Source organism: Ornithorhynchus anatinus, chromosome 3 (genome assembly GCF_004115215.2).
Source record: "Ornithorhynchus anatinus isolate Pmale09 chromosome 3, mOrnAna1.pri.v4, whole genome shotgun sequence".
Classification (NCBI taxonomy): Eukaryota; Metazoa; Chordata; class Mammalia; order Monotremata; family Ornithorhynchidae; genus Ornithorhynchus; species Ornithorhynchus anatinus.
Window position 1 is genome coordinate 7,533,824 of NC_041730.1, and position 18,545 is coordinate 7,552,368.

At 52.1% G+C, this 18,545-nt stretch overlaps 1 protein-coding gene across 37 annotated transcripts in view; it reads left to right on the forward strand.

Moving 5' to 3' along the window:
- The window catches only part of NRXN2 (neurexin 2), a 176,888-nt gene that overhangs the window by 111,279 nt on the left and 47,064 nt on the right, over positions 1 to 18,545 (forward strand). For 27 of the 37 annotated variants that reach the window (XM_039911367.1, XM_029061746.1, XM_029061768.1 and 24 more), the window contains 2 exons: positions 5,203 to 5,292; positions 9,765 to 10,090. In XM_039911367.1, the coding sequence (XP_039767301.1) occupies positions 5,203 to 5,292; positions 9,765 to 10,090 (416 nt within the window). The remainder of the gene's footprint in view (positions 1 to 5,202; positions 5,293 to 9,764; positions 10,091 to 18,545) is intronic. The other 10 variants (XM_029061760.1, XM_029061771.1, XM_029061773.1 and 7 more) reach the window with 1 other exon arrangement.

Consider the following 18,545-nt stretch of genomic DNA (forward strand, 5'->3'; position numbering starts at 1 on the left):
TTTATTGAGCACTTGTGTGCAGAGCACGGTGCTAAGTGCTTGGGCGAGTACAATGTAGCAAAAAACAGACACATTCCCTGCCCACAATGAGCTTACAGTCTACAGCAGGAAGAAATGAGTATCATAGGTATTGGGACCATGGCATAGACCATGTGGCCTTGGGTGGGGTCTGAAGCCATCCCTGCTGCATTTTGGACCCCCAAATTCGAGGCCTGGACAGGACCCCAGTAGGGACAGGGCACTTAGGGTGGACCAGAGCAATGATACCCTCCCAGAACAGATGCTTAATTAGGGATTGGGTCAGCAAACCCAGAGAGACAGATGCTCAGTCAATGAATCAATGGTATTTATTGCATGCTTACTGTGTGCAGAGTACTGTACTAAGTGCTTGGGAGGGTTCAAACTAACAGAGTTGGTAGACACTTGGATAGAACTCCAATCTGATACAAACTCAGACCCCAACAGCCGCCCAACCCAAACAGAGCCCCACCCAGAAGTAGACGGAATTTCAGGCCAGAGGCAGGATGTGGGTGAGGGTTGGCAGTGGTAAGACTGTGGTAAAATGAATAGGTTGGCTTTTGGAGGAGTGAAGTGTGCGAGCTGGCAATCAGGGAGGTAAGGTAAGAAGGGGAAAGGTGTTTGAGTGCTTTAAAGCCAATGGTAAGGAGTTTCTACTTGATCTGGAGGTGGATGGACAACCACTGGAGGTTCTTGAGGAGTGGGGAAACATGGATTGAATGGTTTTGTAGAAAAATGATCTGGGCAGCAGAATGAAGTATAGACCGGAATGGGAAGAGACGGGAGGCAGGAAGGTCAGCTAGAAGGCTGATGCAGTAATCGAGGCAGGATAGGATAAGTGCTAGGATGAACATAGTAGCAGTTTGGAGTGGAAAGGATAGATTTTTAGTGATGCTGTAAAGGATGAACCGACAGGATTTTGTGGCAGGTTGAATATGTGGGTTGAATAAGAGAGATGAGTCGAGGATAATACCGAGACTATGGACTTGAGATGGATGGCGATGGCTTCTACAGTGATAGGAAAGTCAGGGGCAGGACAGGGTTTGGGTGGGAAGATAAGTTCTATTTTGCAGATGTTAAGTGTGAGGTATCGGCAGGACATCCAAGTAGAGATGTCCTGCGGGCTGGAGGAAATACCAGACTTCAGATAAGGAAAGAGATCAGGGCTGGAGGCGTGGATTTGGGAATCATTCGCATAGAGAAGATAGTGAATTAATTCTCCAAGGGATTAAGTGTAGATGGAGAATGGAAGGGGGTCCAGAAATGATCCTTGAGGGAATCCCATGGCTAGGGGGTGTAAAGCATTCATTCATTCAATCGTATTTATTGAGCGTTTACTGTGTTCAGAGCACTGTACTAATTGCTTAAGAGAGTAAAATACAACAATAAACAGACATTCCCTGTCCACAACGAACTTACAGACTAGAGAGAAGGGAGACAGATATTAATATAAATAAATGGCAGATATGGACATAAGTGCTGTGGGGCTGAGAAGGGGGAAGAAGAAAGGGAATAAGTCCAGGCAACGCAGGCAGAGGAGGAGCCCATTAAAAAAACTGAGAATGAGCAGTTAGAGAAATAGGAGGAGAACTAGGACAGTGTCAGTGAAGACGAGGTTGGATAATGTTTCCAGGAGAAGGGGGTGATCGAAGGCAGCTGAGAGACCTAGGAGAATTAGGATGGAGTAGAGACCATTGAATTTGGCAAGAAGGTCATTGATGACCTTCAGAGGGCAGTTTTGGTGGCGTGAAGGGGGTGGAAGCCAGATTGGAGGGGGTCAAGGAGAGAATCGGAGGAGAGGAATTTGAGACAGTGGGTGTAGACAATTACTAAGCACTTGGAAGAATACAATAGAGTTAGTTGGTAAAGAGTTCCCTACCCACAAGGAGCTGACAGTCTAGAGGGGTGGAGATGGGGATGGGGGAGTTCTGATGATATTTGTGTAGCCACCCACAAGCACACAAATACTGTAACTAGAGACCAGTAGTTTTCTGGGAAGACCCTGAATTCTTAGAGGGAATTGGAGTCACTCCATCCCTGCAGGCTTATATCCACACACCAGCCCCCAGACATGAATGATCACTTATATAGCCCGCATCCAGAGTCCCCCAGTAATAATAATAATTGTTGAATTTGTTAAGCACTTACTATGTGCCAGGAACTGTACCAAGTGCTGGGGTGGATATTAGTCATTTGGGTTGGACGCAGTCCCTGTCCCACGTGGGGCTCACAGTCTTAACCCACACTTTACAGATGATGTAACTGAAGCACAGAGAAGTGAAATGACTTGCCCAAGATCACACAGCAGACAAGTAGCAGAATGGGAATTAGAACACGGGTCTTTCTGACTTCCAGGTCAGGGCTCTGACACATTTAAGGGTGGATGCCTCCATTCACTTCCCACTAGGGGCCTGGCCCTGGCCCCCTCTGTCACTAAATCAATCAGTGGCTTTTGTTGAGCACTTATTTGTGCAGAGCATTATACTAAGCGCTCAGGGGAATACGATAGAATTAGCAGACACGTTCCTTACCCCAAACCAGTGAACAGTCTCGAGGGACGGTGTTGCCGAGGAGCCAGGAGAGGAGCTCGAAGCTGGGACGTGAGGAGGGCCAAGACTTCTGGTGGGAGAGGAGCAAGCAGCCGGAAAGGTGGGCAAATAGAAAGTGGAGGAGAGGGAGGGAAGGAAGGAGAGAGGTGTGGGAGTGGCAGCAAAGGAGAGCAGGATTGGAAGCCTGAGGAGGAGTTGGGGGTTGGCTTGAATGGTAGCCAAGAGGAGGAGGAATGATGGTGAAAGGCAGACAGAGAAGAGAATTGGGGAGGGGCAGGGATAGGGGAGAGGCAAGGGAAGAAGAGGGGAGCGGACCAGGAGAATGACGGGGCTGGGAGAGGAGCCCCGAACAGACTCTAGCCTGTAACCTCCTTGTGGTGCAGGAAATATGTCTGTTTATTGTTGTCCTCTCCCAAGCGCTCAGTCCAGTGCTCTGCACACAGCAAGCGCTCCATAAATACGATTGGATGGATGAATGAATGCACGAAAAAGGGGAGGGGGGTCGAGGCAGGATGAGGGGGGCAGGGCAAGGAGATGGTGAGGAGTGCGGGGCTTTGAGAGAAGCAGCGTGCCTCAGTGGAAAGAGCACAGGCTTGAGAGTCAGAGGAGGTTTTAATCCCACCTCCACCACTTGTCTGCTGTGTGACCTTGGGCAAGCCACTTAACTTCTCTGTGCCTCAATCACCTCGTCTGTAAAATGGAGATTAAGACGGTGAGTCCCACCTGGGACAATCTGCTTACCTTCTCTCTACCCCAGCGCTTGGAACAGTGCTTGGCACCTCGTAAGCGCTAACAAAAACCATCATTTTTTTATTTTTTGAGGGATAGAGGGCAGAAAGACTAGGAGGTATTCAGCTGGTGCTCAGAGCAGACAACCCCCTTCCCTTGCCACTCAGCCTAGCCCTGCAGCTCCTGGGTTCCCTGCCCCAAAGCCTGGTCCCTATTTGGGGGAGAGGGTAGATCTTGCCTCCGTGCAGCTCTGGTCAGCAGCAGCAGGGGCATAGGAAGCCGAGCTGGGCTGGTCTTGGAGCAGCAAAAGTGGCCATGGGCTTGGACCAGGGCCCGAGCGTCCTCCACTCTGAGCAATCTGTGCTGCCCGAGTGTCAGAGGGAGGGGAGAAGGAGGAGAATGAGAAGAAGATTGAGAGCCTGAGACACTGACTCTGTGCTCGTGTGTGGGTCAGGGAAACAGTAAGGGGCCAAGCAGGGGTGATGGGGAGCGGGTGGAGGATAGGGAGGGGAGGGGGGTGCAGGCTGGAGGAGGGAAGGAGAAAAAGCAGGTGAGTCACTCAGTTGTATCCACTAAACGCTCACTGTGAGCAGAGCACCGGACTAATCGCTTGGGAGAGTACATTATAACAATATATAGACACATTCCCCGCCCGCAACGGGATTACGGTCAAGAGCGGGAGACAGACATTGATAGAAATAAATAAATTACAGATACGTCTGTAGGTGCTGCGGGGCCTAGAAGGGGGATGAATAAAGCGAGCAAATCAGGGCGCCGCAGAAGGGAGTGGGAGAGGAAAAAGGAGGACTGAGTCAGGGAAGGTCTCTTGCCTTCGGTAAAGTGCCTTCAAGCAGGGTGATGGGGTGGGGAAAGCAAGGGGAAACGGCAGGGGAGGAGGGGAGGGGGGCTTCTCAATCCTGTGGTAAATGCGTGTGCCGGCGGGCATCCCCCCTAAATAATGCCGCATAAACCCCGCTTAACCCTCCCCCCCCACTAAACCACCCTCTAAACCTAGTAACCGTTCAGAATTGCCGCCTCCTCCCACCCCTACCTAAACCCTCTAAACGCCCCCCGCCCCCATCCGGTCCCCTTTCCCCGGGACGGTGAGCCACCGGCAAGCCTCTAAATTTGCTTTTAATCTCGGACCTTCCGGCTGCTGGCCCTCTCATTTCATAGTCATTCCTCTCTTGGTCTGGGGCCATCTGGGAGGTGTGTGTCGGGGGGGGTGGCATAGTGGAAAGAGCACGGGCTTGGGGGTCAGAGGATGTGGGTTCTAATCCCGGCTCCGCCACTTGCCTGCTGTGGGACCCGGGGCAAGCCACTTAACTTCTCTGGGCCTCAGTTACCTCATCTGTAAAATGGGGATGAAGACTGTGAGCCCCACGTGGGACAACCTGATTACCTCGTAACTACCCCAGCGCTTAGAACAGTGCTTGGCACATAGTAAGCGCTTAACAAATACCATTATTCCTATTATTATTATTAAAATGGGGATTAAGACTGTGAGCCCCACATGGGACAACCTGATTAACTTGTAACTACCCCAGCGCTTAGAAGAGTGCTTGGCACATAGTAAGCGCTTAACAGATACCATAATTATTATTATTTATTTCCCCGAGGAGGTACCGTGTGGGGCCTGAGGATGACCCGGGGCTACGTGGGTGGGTGGGGGGAGAGAAAGCGGGGAGCGCGGGGGTGGCGAGAGGGAGAGAAAGAGAGAGGGGGCTGCAGAATTCCCGCCTTCTGCTTCCCGAGGGGAGGGGGAGGGGGCTTTTCCCTTCCTTGCTGGATGCCGCCGCCGCCGCCGCCGCTTGCGCTGATTCTCCTGAGTTCTGAATAATTACTTTTCTAATTCCTTTGGACTTCGCCGAATGAGAAACCTGCTGTCTCTTTAAACTTTTCCAAGGAAACTTTGATAACGAGCGCCTGGCGATTGCTAGACAGAGAATCCCCTACCGGCTTGGTCGAGTAGTAGATGAGTGGCTGCTCGACAAAGGTAATTAACCAGAATTAATTAATTAATTCACTTAAAAATCACAATCTTAAAGGTGCGGAGCTCCCCCACCCCGCCCAGTCTCCTTTCCACCGTCCTCGCCTGCCCGGCCATCCCCAGGTGAAGGGAAAGTCGATCGCCCCAGGCCTAAGGGAAGAGAGAGCCTACCGGGAACCCAGGGGTTCGGGGGTGGGGGGTTGGTGGTGGTCCCGCTGTCGTTAGCTGTGGCAGGTCTGCTGTCCCCCAGACAGAGATTTCTCCCCTCTGGACCTTGACGGGCTCGGGGACTGGAAGGTCTCGCCGAAGCAAGGAGGATTGAGGAGGGATCAGTAGGAGAGTCAGGGAAGCCTGGAGGAGCTGCAGGGGGAGAGGGAAGGGTCTCTAGGAAGCAACGAAAGGCGTGGGATGGGAGGGCTTTTAGGGCCCGGCCCGAAATCTGGCCAGAAACAGAGACACAAAGAGAGAGAGAGAGATGTCCTGGGCCCAGGGCCGTGGCAGAGGTTTCTGTGGAGACCAGGGCCTGGACGGTTTCTGCCCCCAGGCTGGCCCTGGACACTAAGGATCTAGGAAAGGTCAAGAGGGGAAGTGAGATGGGGGTGTGGGAGGTGGCCCAGAATGGCCTCGTGTCAAGTCAGAGACCGAGGAAGGGCAGAAAGGATGCTAGCGGGTAGAGAGGCCCGGAAACAGAAGAGACTTTGGTGGGTCTCCTGAAATTTCGGGGCAAGGGACAGAGATTCAGGCTCCTCCCTCGGCCCCCACAACCTCCCCGGGGGCGAGCTCTGTACCTTTAAGGCTAAACCTGGAAGGGGGAAGTAGAACTGTTAAACGTCCACTTAACCAGCTGATAACTGTGCTTTTAAATGTCCACTGGGGACCAGCCCCAGCTAAACCCCCTAACCTCCCGTCCCAGACACCAGGGGACTAAACACGCTGATAATCAGATGTGATAAACCCGTGAGAAACCTTCAGGACAAAAAGTTAAAGGGACTGTAACGACTTTGAATCGCTAAACCAACCAACCAACCATCCGACCCAAAACTCTGTATCGTGCTGCTTTCTCCAGCTGGGCAAGCTTTAACCCTTTGAGGAGTGTGTGGGGGGGTGGGACAAGGGGAGGGGGCGCTGGGGCCCCATTGGCTAAGCCTGCATCCCCCCCTCTTCGTCACCCACCCCCCGTCCCTGCAATCGGAGAGGCCGAGGGAGAGCCTGGGCTGAGACTGCGACAGCTCGTGACCCAGGACCGGTGGGGAGGGGGCAGGAGGGCTGGCGACGGGGATGGGAGGGGGCTCCAGCCGTTGAGTGGTCGTTGGATGGAGAGGGACAGGGCGGTAGTTAGAGAGAGATAGAGGGATAGAGTGAGGAATGGGGAAGGAAGAATAGAGATAGATTGGGGGAGGGAGATAGAGGTAGATAATCATAATTATTATTATGGTATTTGTTAAGCACTTACGATGTGCCAGGCAATATACTAATAATAATGTTGGTATTTGTTAAGTGCTTACTATGTGTGGAGCACTGTTCTAAGCACTGGGGTAGATAAAGAGTATTCAGATTGTCCCACATGAGGCTCACAGTCTTAATCCCTATTTTACAGATGAGGTAACAGGCACAGAGAAGTTAAGTGACTTGCCCAAAGTCACACAGCTGACAAGTGGCAGAGTGGGGATTCGAACCCATGACCTCTGACTCCAAAGCCCGTGCTCTTTCCACTGAGCCACGCTGCTTCGTGCTACTTAGCGCAGGGATGGATACACGCAATATGGATTGGACACAATCAATCCCTTGTCCCCCTTGTCTACTACACCATGCTGAGAGAGGAAAAATAGAGGAGAAGCGATGTGGCCTACTGGATAGAGCACGGGCCTGGGGGTCAGACGGACCTGGGTTCTAATTCTGGCTCCACCACTTGTCTGCCGTATGTCCTTGGGCAAGTCACTTCACTTCTCTGGGCTTCAGTTACCTCGTCTGGATTAAGACCTTGAGCCTCATGTGTCCCACCTGATTAACTTGTATCTACCTCAGCACTTAGAACAGTACTTCTATCATTCATTCGATTCAATCGTATTTATTGAGCCCTTACTGTGTGCAGAGCACTGTACTAAGCGCTTGGGAGAGTACAATATAACAATAAACAGACACATTCCCTACCCACAGTGAGTTTACAATCTAGAGGGGGAGACAGACACTAATTATAAATAAGTTACAGATATACACAAAAGTGCTGTAGGGATGGAAGTGGGGGGATGAATAAAGGGAGCGAGTCAGGGTGCCCCAGAAGGGAGTGGGATTTGAGGAAAAGTGGGGCTTAGGGAAGGTCCCTTGGAGGAGATGTGCCTTCAATAAGGCTTTGAAGCCGGGGAGAGTCATTGTCTGGTGGACTTGAGGAGGAAGGGCGTTCCAGGCCAGAGGCGGGTTGTGGGCGGAGGGGTCGGAGACGTGATAGACGAGTTCGAGGTACAGTAAGAAGGTTGGCATTAGAGAAGCGAAGTGTGCGGGCTGGGCTGTAGTAGCAGAGTAGCGAGGTGAGGTAGGAGGGGGCAAGGTGATTAAGTGCTTTAAAGAGCTTGTCACATAGCCCATAGCAAATGCCAGTTATTATTATGATGATGATTATTTAGGAGAGACAGAGGGAGATAGGGAAGGGGGAGATACAGGTAAAGGGGAGAGCGCGAAAGGGGCGATAGATATGTAAGGAGTGGAGCGGGGATTCATTCATTCGTATTTATTGAGCACTTACTTTGTGCAGAGCACTGTACTAAGCGCTTGGGAGCGTACAATACAACAGTAAAGAGACACATTCCCTGCCCTCAAAGAGTTTACAACCTGAGTGGGGAGACGATAGAAATAGAATAGAAATAAATAAATGACAGATATGGACATAAGTACTGTGATGCTGGGAGGGGGGACGAACAGAAGGAAACGAGTCAGAGTGACGCAGAAGGGAGTGGGAGAAGAGGAAAGGGGGCGCTTAGGGAAGGCCTCCTGGAGGAGATGTGCCTTCAATAAGGCTTTGAGGGGAGGGGGGAGTAATTGTCAGATTTAGTAGGGGGAGAGAACGAGGTGGAGGGCAGGGGGATTGAGGAGAGATGGGGTGGGGAGATAGAGTTAGGGGAAGAGAGGGAGGAAGAGGTGCGTGTGGGAGTGTGTGCCTGACTAAGGTGGCAGACAAATGTCCGGGCTCGGGGCGGCAGAGGGATGGAGATGCTGCGTGAAACCGGGCCTGGAGTGGGTGCCGCTGGCGTCACGAGTTGGCCCGTCCTCAGCCCGGGATGGGGGTGGAGGTGGGCGAGCGGCACCCTAACACTCTAAACAAGATCGCTAACGAGGAGCTAAACCAGAAGCTAAAGAGGGCTAAGCCAGATCCTTAAACCCTCCCCCAGCGCCAGGAGCTGAGCGGCGGGGGGCACAGTGTCAACCCCTTGCCCCCGCTCTTTCGCCCAAAACCAAACGTCAAAAACCAGAGCTAAACCTAAACTTAAACATAATAAATTTATTTTCTAAAAACAAACAAAAAACCAAACAAACAGAAACAAAACGCCAAGAAACAAAAGCAGCAAACTCAGAGGGTTAAACCGACCCCCAGATCCGTTTAAAACCGAACCTCAGCACTAATTCCGAGCTCTAACCGGCTGCATAAAGTCCAAGCGAAAACAACCACACTGGAGCGTTTTGGCTGACAGTGGCGCGAGGTCCCTTTAACGTTTTTCATTCCGATGCTTGGAGATCCTGGTGGGCAGGGGGCGTGGGGACCCTGGGGTTGGGGTCGGGGGCTGCAAGGCTTCAAAGTCCAGAGACGAGAGAGGAGGGGGCTGGGGGGCGGAGTTTGGGGGGTGAGGAGGGTGTGTGAGCTGTGTCTCTTGCTATCTCTTGCTGTTTCTGGCCTTCTCTTTGTATATTTCTCTCTGTTCCTCCCTAATTCGTTCCAGCTCTGTCTGAATCTCTCTCTCTCTCTCTCTGTGTCTCTGTCTCTGTCTCTCTCTGTCTCTGTCTCCTGCTTGCTGGGTCTCAGGGCCTGGAGCTGGATGTTGGGGTGGTTGGGGCAGAGCCGGGGTGAGGGGAGAGAGAACAGACGGGTAAGGAAACAAGCAAGGGGGAGTCCAAAAGGAAAGGAAGAAGAGGCCGGAAGAGGAGATGAGTTTGGGGGCTCCTTTCCCCTTCGAACTGGGGAAGCGCCCCCTCCCCCCCACCACTTCGTGCGCCCCCCGGGGGTCCCCTGCCTGCCTGGGTGGATGGGGACCGTGGCTGACAAGGACTTTCCCTTTGGTTGTCTATCCCGGTCCCTCCCCCAAACTCTCCCCCTTGCCCCACTCTCTCTCCCCCATCACCACCCCCCATTCTCCCACGTCCCTTTCCTCATCCGCTCGGCCTCCTCCATCTCCCTGTTCCTCTTACCACCCCCTTCCTCTTTTCCCCTGCCCTTTCTCCCCCCCCCCCCCAAAACCCCGTCCCTCCCACCCCCCTCCTCGCCCCGGCAGGCCGTCAGCTGACCATCTTCAACAGCCAGGCGGCCATCAAGATCGGGGGCCGGGACCAGGGCCGGCCGTTCCAGGGTCAGGTGTCCGGCCTCTATTACAATGGGCTCAAGGTGCTGGCGTTGGCGGCCGAGAGTGACCCCAACGTGCGGGCCGAAGGCCACCTGCGCCTGGTGGGGGAGGGGCCGTCCGTGCTGCTCAGCGCCGAGACCACGGCCACCACCCTCCTGGCCGACATGGCCACCACCATCATGGAGACCACCACCACCATGGCCACCACCACCACGCGGAGAGGACGCTCGCCCACGCTGAGGGACAGTACCACCCAGGTGAGTGGGGGGCGGGGGAAGCAGCCAAGGGAGTCCTCCCTCCCCTCCCACTTCCCCCACTGGCTTGGAGCAGCCCTCAGGTGAGTGGGTCGCTGCCACCTGGAAGGGGCTGTTGCCATGGAAACCTCATCCCGGTGAGGAGCAGCACCAACCGGGTGAGAAGAGGGGTCAGGTGCGGATGGAGGGGTTGCCACTGCAGTCACGGAGGCCTCGGGGCCTCAAGGGCAGCCCTCCCGAAGATCATCCCTTGTCTGCCCTGTGTCTGCTGTGTGACCTTGGGCAAATCACTTAATAATAATGTTGGGATTTGTTAAGCACTTACTAGGTGCAGAGCACTGTTCTAAGCGCTGGAGTAGATACAGGGTAATCAGGTTGTCCTACGCGGGGCTCACAGTCTTCATCCCCATTTTACTGATGAGGGAACTGAGGCCCAGAGAAGTGAAGTGACTTGCCCATAGTCACACAGCTGCCAAGTGGCAGAGCCGGGATTCGAACTCATGACCTCTGCCTCCCAAGCCCAGGCTCTTTCCACTGAGCCACAGCTGCTTCTGTGCCGCAGGCGCTTCATCAGTAAAATGGGGAGTAAGATAATAATAATAATGTTGGTATTTGTTAAGCGCTTACTATGTGCCGAGCACTGTTCTAAGCGCTGGGATTTGTCCCACGTGAGGCTCACAGTGAATCCCCATTTTACAGATGAGGGAACTGAGGCACAGAGAAGTTAAGTGACTTGCCCACAGTCACACAGCTGACAAGTGGCAGAGCCGGTATTCAAACCCAGGACCTCTGACTCCCAAGCCCGGGCTCTTTCCACTGAGCCACGCTGCTTCTCAAGACTGGGAAGCCCTTTATGGGACATGGACTGCGTCCAACCTGATTGGTCTGTGTCTACCTCAGCGCCTAGCCCAGTGCCTGGCACAAAATAAGCGCTTAATAGGGTGGCGTAGATGAACATATTTTGGACACATAATCGGGAGGACTAATTCTCTGGAGAAGACACTAATGCTAGGAAAAGTCCAGGGAAAAGGAGGAAGAGGCAGACCGACAGCTAGATAGAGACCGCAACAACGATAGAGGAAGAACTGTTAGAAAGGTTGTGGATTATGGCAGAAGACAGGACCTTCTGAACAAAGTTTATCCATGGATTCGCTATGAATCGGAAATGACTCGACGGCACTTAATAATAACAAGCGTGGTGTAGTGGACAGAGCACAGGTCTGGGAGTCAGAAGATCATGGGTTCTAATTCCGGCTCCAGCACTTATCTGCTGGGTGACCTTGGGCAAATCACTTCACTCCTCTGTGCCTCAGTGACCTCATCCGTAAAGTGTGGATTAAAAGTGTGAACTCCATGTGGGACAGGGATTGTGTCCAACCCGATTTTCTTGTATTCACTTCAGCACTTAGTACAGTGCCTGGCACATAGTAAGCACTCAACAAATATAATAATTATTATTATTATTGTTAACAAATACCATTAAAAATATCAATGCCGGGCTGGGTTCTGCCTTCCTGAGGGGGCCATTCTCCCGCCTCGGGGAGGTGGGAGTAGAGAGTCAGGGCTGGGGGACAGCCTTCAGAGATGTGAGGGACATGGTCCTAAGGGCCTGAGGGTTGGACCTAAGTGGGGGGGGATATGAAAGGTGCTGAGGATGGTCCTGTGTTGATGAGGGGCGGGGAATAGACTGAACCAATCAGGAAAGGAAGTGGGGAATGAACGCACTTTCAAAGGAAGGGGAGGTGTGCTAAATACTATAGGGGAGAGAGTGAAAAGCACCACTCTGAGGGGAAGAGTAGGGCTGGGATGGGCAGTTCCACTTTAGGGGAAGGATGGGGTGGGCAGTGTCAATGTGGGGGGAGGGGGTGGGATGGGCACTACCATTTGTCAGCTGTGTGACTGTGGGCAGGTCCCTTAACTTCTCTGTGCCTCAGTTCCCTCATCTGGAAAATGGGGATTAAGACTGTGAGCCTCATGTGGGACAATCTGATTACCCTGTATCTACCCCAGCGCTTAGAACAGTGCTCTGCACATAGTAAGCGCTTAACAAATACCAACATTATTATTACCATTCTGGGAAGTAGGGCTGGGGGTGGGGGTTGGCAGTACCACTAAAGGGGTTAGAGCCAGGGTGGGCAGTACAACCATGAGGCGTAGGGCTGGGGTGGGCAGTACCACTCTTGGGGGGGTAGGGCTGGGGTTCCACTCTGGTGGAAAGGGGTGGGGTGGGAACTACCACCTTGGGGGGTAAGGATGGGGTGGACAGTGCCACTCTGGGGGAGGGGAAGGAAATGGGTGGGCAGATCATTCCGGGGGAAAGGACTTGGTTATCAGTACCAGTCGGGGGCTAAGGGGAGACCTGAGGGGGGAGTACCAATATGGTGGGAAGGGCTGGGGTAGGCAGTTCCACTTTGGGGAAAGGATGGCTGGGAATTACCACCTGGGAGATAGGGCTGGAGTAGGCAGTACCGCTCTGAGGGGGAAGGGCTGGGAGTACCACTCTGGAAGAAGGACTGGAGTGGATGATATCACTCTGGAGGGGGAAGATTGGGGTGGGCAGTATTACTCTGGTGGGAAGGGCTGGGGTGGGTAGTATTATTCTGAAGGAAGGACTGGGATAGGCAGTACCATTCTTCTGGGGGAAGGGCTAGGGTGGGGAGTACTACTCTGGGGGAAGGGCTGGAGTGGGTACTACCACTCTGGGGGAAAGGCTGGGGTGGGCAGTACTACTCTACTAGCAGCGTGGCTCAGTGGAAAGAGCATGGGCTTTGGAGTCAGGGCTCATGAGTTTGAATCCCAGCTCTGCCACTTGTCGGCTGTGTGACTGTGGGCAAGTCACTTAACTTCTCCGTGCCTCAGTTCCCTCATCTGTAAAATGGGGATTAAGACTGTGAGCCCCACGTGGGACAACCTGATTCCCCTATGTCTACCCCAGTGCTTAGAACAGTGCTCGGCACATAGTAAGCGCTTAACAAATACCAACATTATTACTCTAGGGGGAAGGGCCAGGGTCAACAGTACCACTCTAGGGCGAGGGCTTGGGAGAGCAGTACTAATCTGGGGGAGAGGCTGAGGTAGGCAGTACCGCTCTTTGGGGAAGGGCTGGGGTGGACACCATCCTGGGCAAAGAACTAGAGGTGGACAGCAGCACTCTGGAGGAAAGGTTGGGGTGGAGAGCACCACCCTGGGGGAAGAGCTAGAGATGGGCAGTACCACCCTGGGCATCTGGCTGGGATAGACAGCACCTTTCTGGGCATAGGATAAGGGGCACCACCCTAGGGGAAGAGCTAGTGGTGGACAGCATTATTCACTTATTCAGTTGTATTTATTGAGGCCTTATTGTGTGTAGAGCACTGCACTAAATCCTTGTCAGAGTACAATACAACAGTAATACAACAATTTAACAATATACTACTCTGGAGGGAGAGTGGGCAGTACCATCCTGGGGCAAAAAGGTAGGGTAAGCACCACCCTCGGGGGGAGAGCTAGTGGTGGGCAGTACCATCCTGGGCAACGAGGTGGGGTAGACAGCACCACCCTGGGGGGAGAGCTAGTGGTATAAAGTACCATCCTGGGAGAAGGGCGAGTGGCGGACATCGTCACCTTGGAGGAAGGGCTGGGGTAGACAGTACCACCCTGGGGAAGAGGTAATTGTGGGATAGTACCACTGTGGGAGAAGGACTTGGCTAATAATTATGGTATTTGTTAAGTGCTTACTATGTGCCAGGCACTGTACTAAGCGCTGGGGTGGATGCAAGCAAATCGGGTTGGACACAGCCCCTTGTCCCACGTGGGGCTCACAGTCTCAACTCCCATTTTATAGATGAGGTCGCTGAAACACAGAGAAGTTAAGTGACTTGCCCAAGGTCACACAGCAGAGAAGTGACAGAGCAGATTAGAACCCATGGCCTTCTGACTCACAGACCTGGGCTCTAGCCACTATGCCATAGTTCTACCCTGTTACCCTTATTATTATTAACCACTTTGGGAGAAGGGCTGAATTGGACAGCACCACCCTAGGACAAGAGCTAGTGGTGGACAGCATTATTCATTCATTCAATCATGTTTATTGAGCCCTTACTGTGTGCAGAGCACTGTGCTAAACCCTTGTCAGAGAACAATACAACAATAAACAGACACAGACCCTGCCCACAATGAGTTTACAGTCTAGAATCCTGGGGAAAGGGCTGAGGTAAACAGGTCCACCCAGGGAGAGGGGCTAAAGTATGCATTTTTCTTCATACCTGCCTAACTGGGGACAGAGATGCCCACATGGGCTGAGGCATGAAGAGAGAGGAAAGAGGGATGAGGAGGCTTCATTATGATGATTACTCTCACTAGATTTTAGAGCCCAGTAAGGACCACCATTGACCCACCTCAGCTCTAGGCTACTGCCATGCCAGTTTAAAGCAGATGGAATCACACCGTCCCCGCCCCTGCTGGCATGTTTGGCAGTGGAGCTGCAGAGGCTGGAGACTGTGGTGCCACTGACTTAAACCTGGCTCTGCGGTTGCTCCTGAGTTTCAAGAGCCCCCCAAGGATAAGAAGATGGGACCTCTGGCCTTATCTCAGAGCCCAGTGAACCAGGTAATGGCAGCATCTTGTTGGCAAGGGGTGGAGCTGTGAATAGCTCTTACCCCAGTAGAAGCCATAGCTCGCTCACAGAAACCTGGAGGATTCGGGCTAGGTTCACCCAAAATAGGTGGACCCCCTTCAAGTACTGACCAGGTAGTCCATCTCCGCAACAAACTCCTTGCTTTGGCTTTAGAGCACTCAAGCGACTCTGATGTAAAATTGCAAAGAGAAGTGGGTAAAACCCCTCATTTGGGAGTCAGAAGAGCTGGGACTTATTCTCCAGCTCGATCTCACAGTCCCTCCAGACAGTAAGCCTGTTGTGGACAGGGATTGTCTCTCTCTATTCCTGTATTGTACTTTGCAAGCTCTTAGTACAGTGCTGTGCACAGAGTAAGCACTCAATAAATATGACAGTGAACGAATGAATGAACAGTACCACCTTGGGGGAAGGGTTTGGTTAGACAGCACCATTCTGGTGGAAGAGTCCGTGGAGGGCAGTAACACTCTGAGAGAAGGGCTGGGGGAGGCAGCACCTCTCTAGAGAAGACCTAGTACCATCCCTGGCTAAGAGATGGGGCACCCGGCACCACCCTGGGGAGGGAGTAGGGGATAAATAGCCCCCATTTGGCAGGAGCTCGGAAGCAGAAGGTGCTCCCCTGGGGGAGGGCTTTGGCTAGAGGAAGGAGTTGTGGGTGGATAATAAGACTCTGGGGAAGATGAGATGGATGGTACTTACCAGGTAACAATAATAATAATTATGGTACTTAATAATAATAATTGTGGTATTTGTTAAGCCCCTACTATGTGCCAGACGCTGTACTAAGTGCTGGGGTGGATAGCAGCAAACCAAGTTGGACACAGCCCCTGTCCCATGTGGGGCTCACAGTTTCAATCCCCATTTTACAGATGAGGTCATTGAGGCCCAGAGAAGTGAAGTGACTTGCCTAAGGTCACACAGCAGACACGTGGTGGAGCTGGGTTTAGAACCCGGGTCCTTTTGACGCCCAGGCCCAGGGTCTATCCACTTGGCCATGCTGTGAAAGGAAACAAGGTGCCCCCCAGGGGAGGGGCACGTATGCGGCTAGCCCCTGTTGGCTGAGGGAAAGCTAAGAATCCCAGCAATAATAATAATAATGGTAATTGTTAAGCTCTTACTGTGTGTCAAACTCTGATTTGGGGTAGATCAAGCTAATCAGGTTGGACACAGTCCCTGTCCCACATGGGGCTCACAGTCTCAATCCCCCTTTCACTGGGGGCCCCCTGAGGGGGCATGTGAAGAGGTGAAGTCCCCATGTGTGGAGGTAGGGGTGCCCATGTGCAGATGGGGGTGCCCCTGTTCAGAGGTAAGAGTGCCCGCTTGCAGAAATAGAGGTACTTGTGTGCAGAAGTAAGCATGCTCTTGTGCAGAGATAGGGGTGCACATGTGCAAAGGTGGGGTGCTCGTGTGCATAATAGGCTGCCCATATGCAGAGGTAGAGGAGCCCAAGTGCAGCGATGGAGTGCCCGTGTGCAGAGTTAGGGGTGCCCGTGTGCAGAGATGTGGGTGCCTTTGTGAAGCAATGGGGGTGCCTTTATGTAGAGATAGGGGTGCCTATGTGCAAAGGTAGAGGTGCCCATTTGCAGAGTTAGGGTGACATTGCCCAGAGATAAGAGTGCCTGTTCATAGAGATAGCGGTGTCCATGTGCAGAAGTAGCAGGGGCCAATTGCAGAGACGTAGGCCAATTGCCCGTATGTAGAAATAGGGATCATTATGTGGAGAGAGAGGGTGCCGTGGACAGAGATGGGGGTGCACTTATGCTTTGGGGAAAAGAGCAGGAGAGTCTGAACTTAGGTCTGAGGTACCCCCTCCCTTTGGAGTTCCACTCCCCAGAGCCCCCGAAACCCTTACGTGGGCTCTGAGACCATAGTAAAGCCCCCAGTAATAAATAATAATAATTATGGTACTTGTGAAGTGCTTACTGTGTGCCGAGCACTGTTCTAAGTGCTGAGGTAGATACAAATAATCAGGTTGGATATAATCCTTGCCCCATATGGGGCTCAGACTCTTATTCCCCATTTTACAGATGAGGTAATTGAGTTGCAGAGAAGTTAAGTGATTTGCCCAAGGTCACACAGAAGTCAAGTGGCGGAGGCGGAATTAGAACCCAGGACCTCCCAGGCCTGTGCTGTATCCACTACCCCATGCAGCTTCATGGTGTTGGTCTAGCCTTACACCACCCGAGCCCACCAACCCCTTTCACAGACTGAAGCCTCAGTAAAAGGCCCCTGGCCCAGGATCCTTGGAGTTGTTCTACTCTTGGTCTGCGTCCCCTCCTCCCCAGCCTCAGAGCCCAGGGTGCTGTCCAGCCCGGGAACACAGGGGACAGCGGCCCACCCACTCACTCAATACTATTTATTGAGTGCTTCCTGTATGCCAAGCACTAGTAATAATAATAATAATAATGGCATTTGTTAAGCACTTGCAATGTGTCAAGCATTTCTCCAAGCGCTGGGGTAGATACAAGCTAATCAGGTTGGACACCGACTCTGTCCCTCATAGAACTCACAGTCTTAATCCCCATTTTATTCATTCATTCATTCAATCGTATTTATTGAGGGCTTACTGCGTGCACAGCACTGTACCAAGCACTTGGAAAGTACAGTTCAGCAACAAAGAGAGATAATCCCTGCCCACAAGGAGCTCACAGACTAGAAGAGGGGAGACATCAAAACAAGTAAACAGGCATCAGTAGCATCAATATAGGTAAATAGAATTAGAGAAATATATATACAACAGAACAAGTAAAGCAGGCATTAATGTAAATAGAATTATAGATATGTACATATATGCACAAGTGCTCTGGGGCGGAGAGGGGGGATAGAGCACAGGGAGCAAGTCGGGGAAGGGGAGCTGAGGAAAAGGGGGGGTTAGTCTGGCAAGGCCTCCTGGAGGAGGTGAGCCTTCAGTAAGACTTTGTAGGGGGGAAATGTGATTGTTTGGTGGATTTGAGGAAGGAAGATGTTCCAGGCCAGAGGAAAGATGTGAATTGAGGTCCAGAGAAGTTAAGTGCCCAAGGCCATGCAGCAGACAAGTGGCAGAGCCTGGATTAAAATCCAGGTCCTTCTGACCCACCGGGCCCATGCTCTATCCACTAGGCTATACTTTTTCCTCAAGCGTTGCTTCCTCAGGCACTGTATTAAGTGGTTGGGAGAGTCCAGTACAGTAGCTGTAGACACAGTCCCTGGCCTTGAAGAGTTCAGAATCTAGTAGGGTTTGGCCAAAGGCAGGCGGAGAGAGGGTCAGGGGAGCTGGAAGGGGTGAGAGGGGTCAAAAAGGAGCAATACCCTTTTTTTGGTAAAGAAAAACAAGGTGCATGGACACTGCCACTCAGGTGAGGTGGGGTGGGCAGTGTTCAGGAGGCAAGAGGGAGAAAGGGCAGTACCATCCACACCAGTATAGGGGAGCTGATAGAACCATCAAGGCAAGGAGGATATTGGACTATATTTATCTAGGAGGATATGGGGTGACTCCTGATGCACAGATGTCCATATCTGTAATTTATTTATTCAATTTAAGTATGTCTCCCCCTCTAGACTCTAAGCTAGTTGTGGGCAGAGAATCTGTTATATTGTACTCTCCCAAGTGCTAAACACGATGCTCTGCACCCAGGGAGCGCTCAATAAATATGATTGATTGATTGGATGATTGACTGATTTTACTACCAGATGAGAGAGGAAAGGCAGTTTCATCCTCCAAGTAAGGGGAAAGGTGGATGGTCCCACTCATTCGGGAAGAGATAATAAAATAATAATAATAATGATAATAATAATGATAATATTTGTTATGAACATCCTACGCACCAAGCGTTGGGTTAAATATGAGATATTCAGGTTGGACACAGT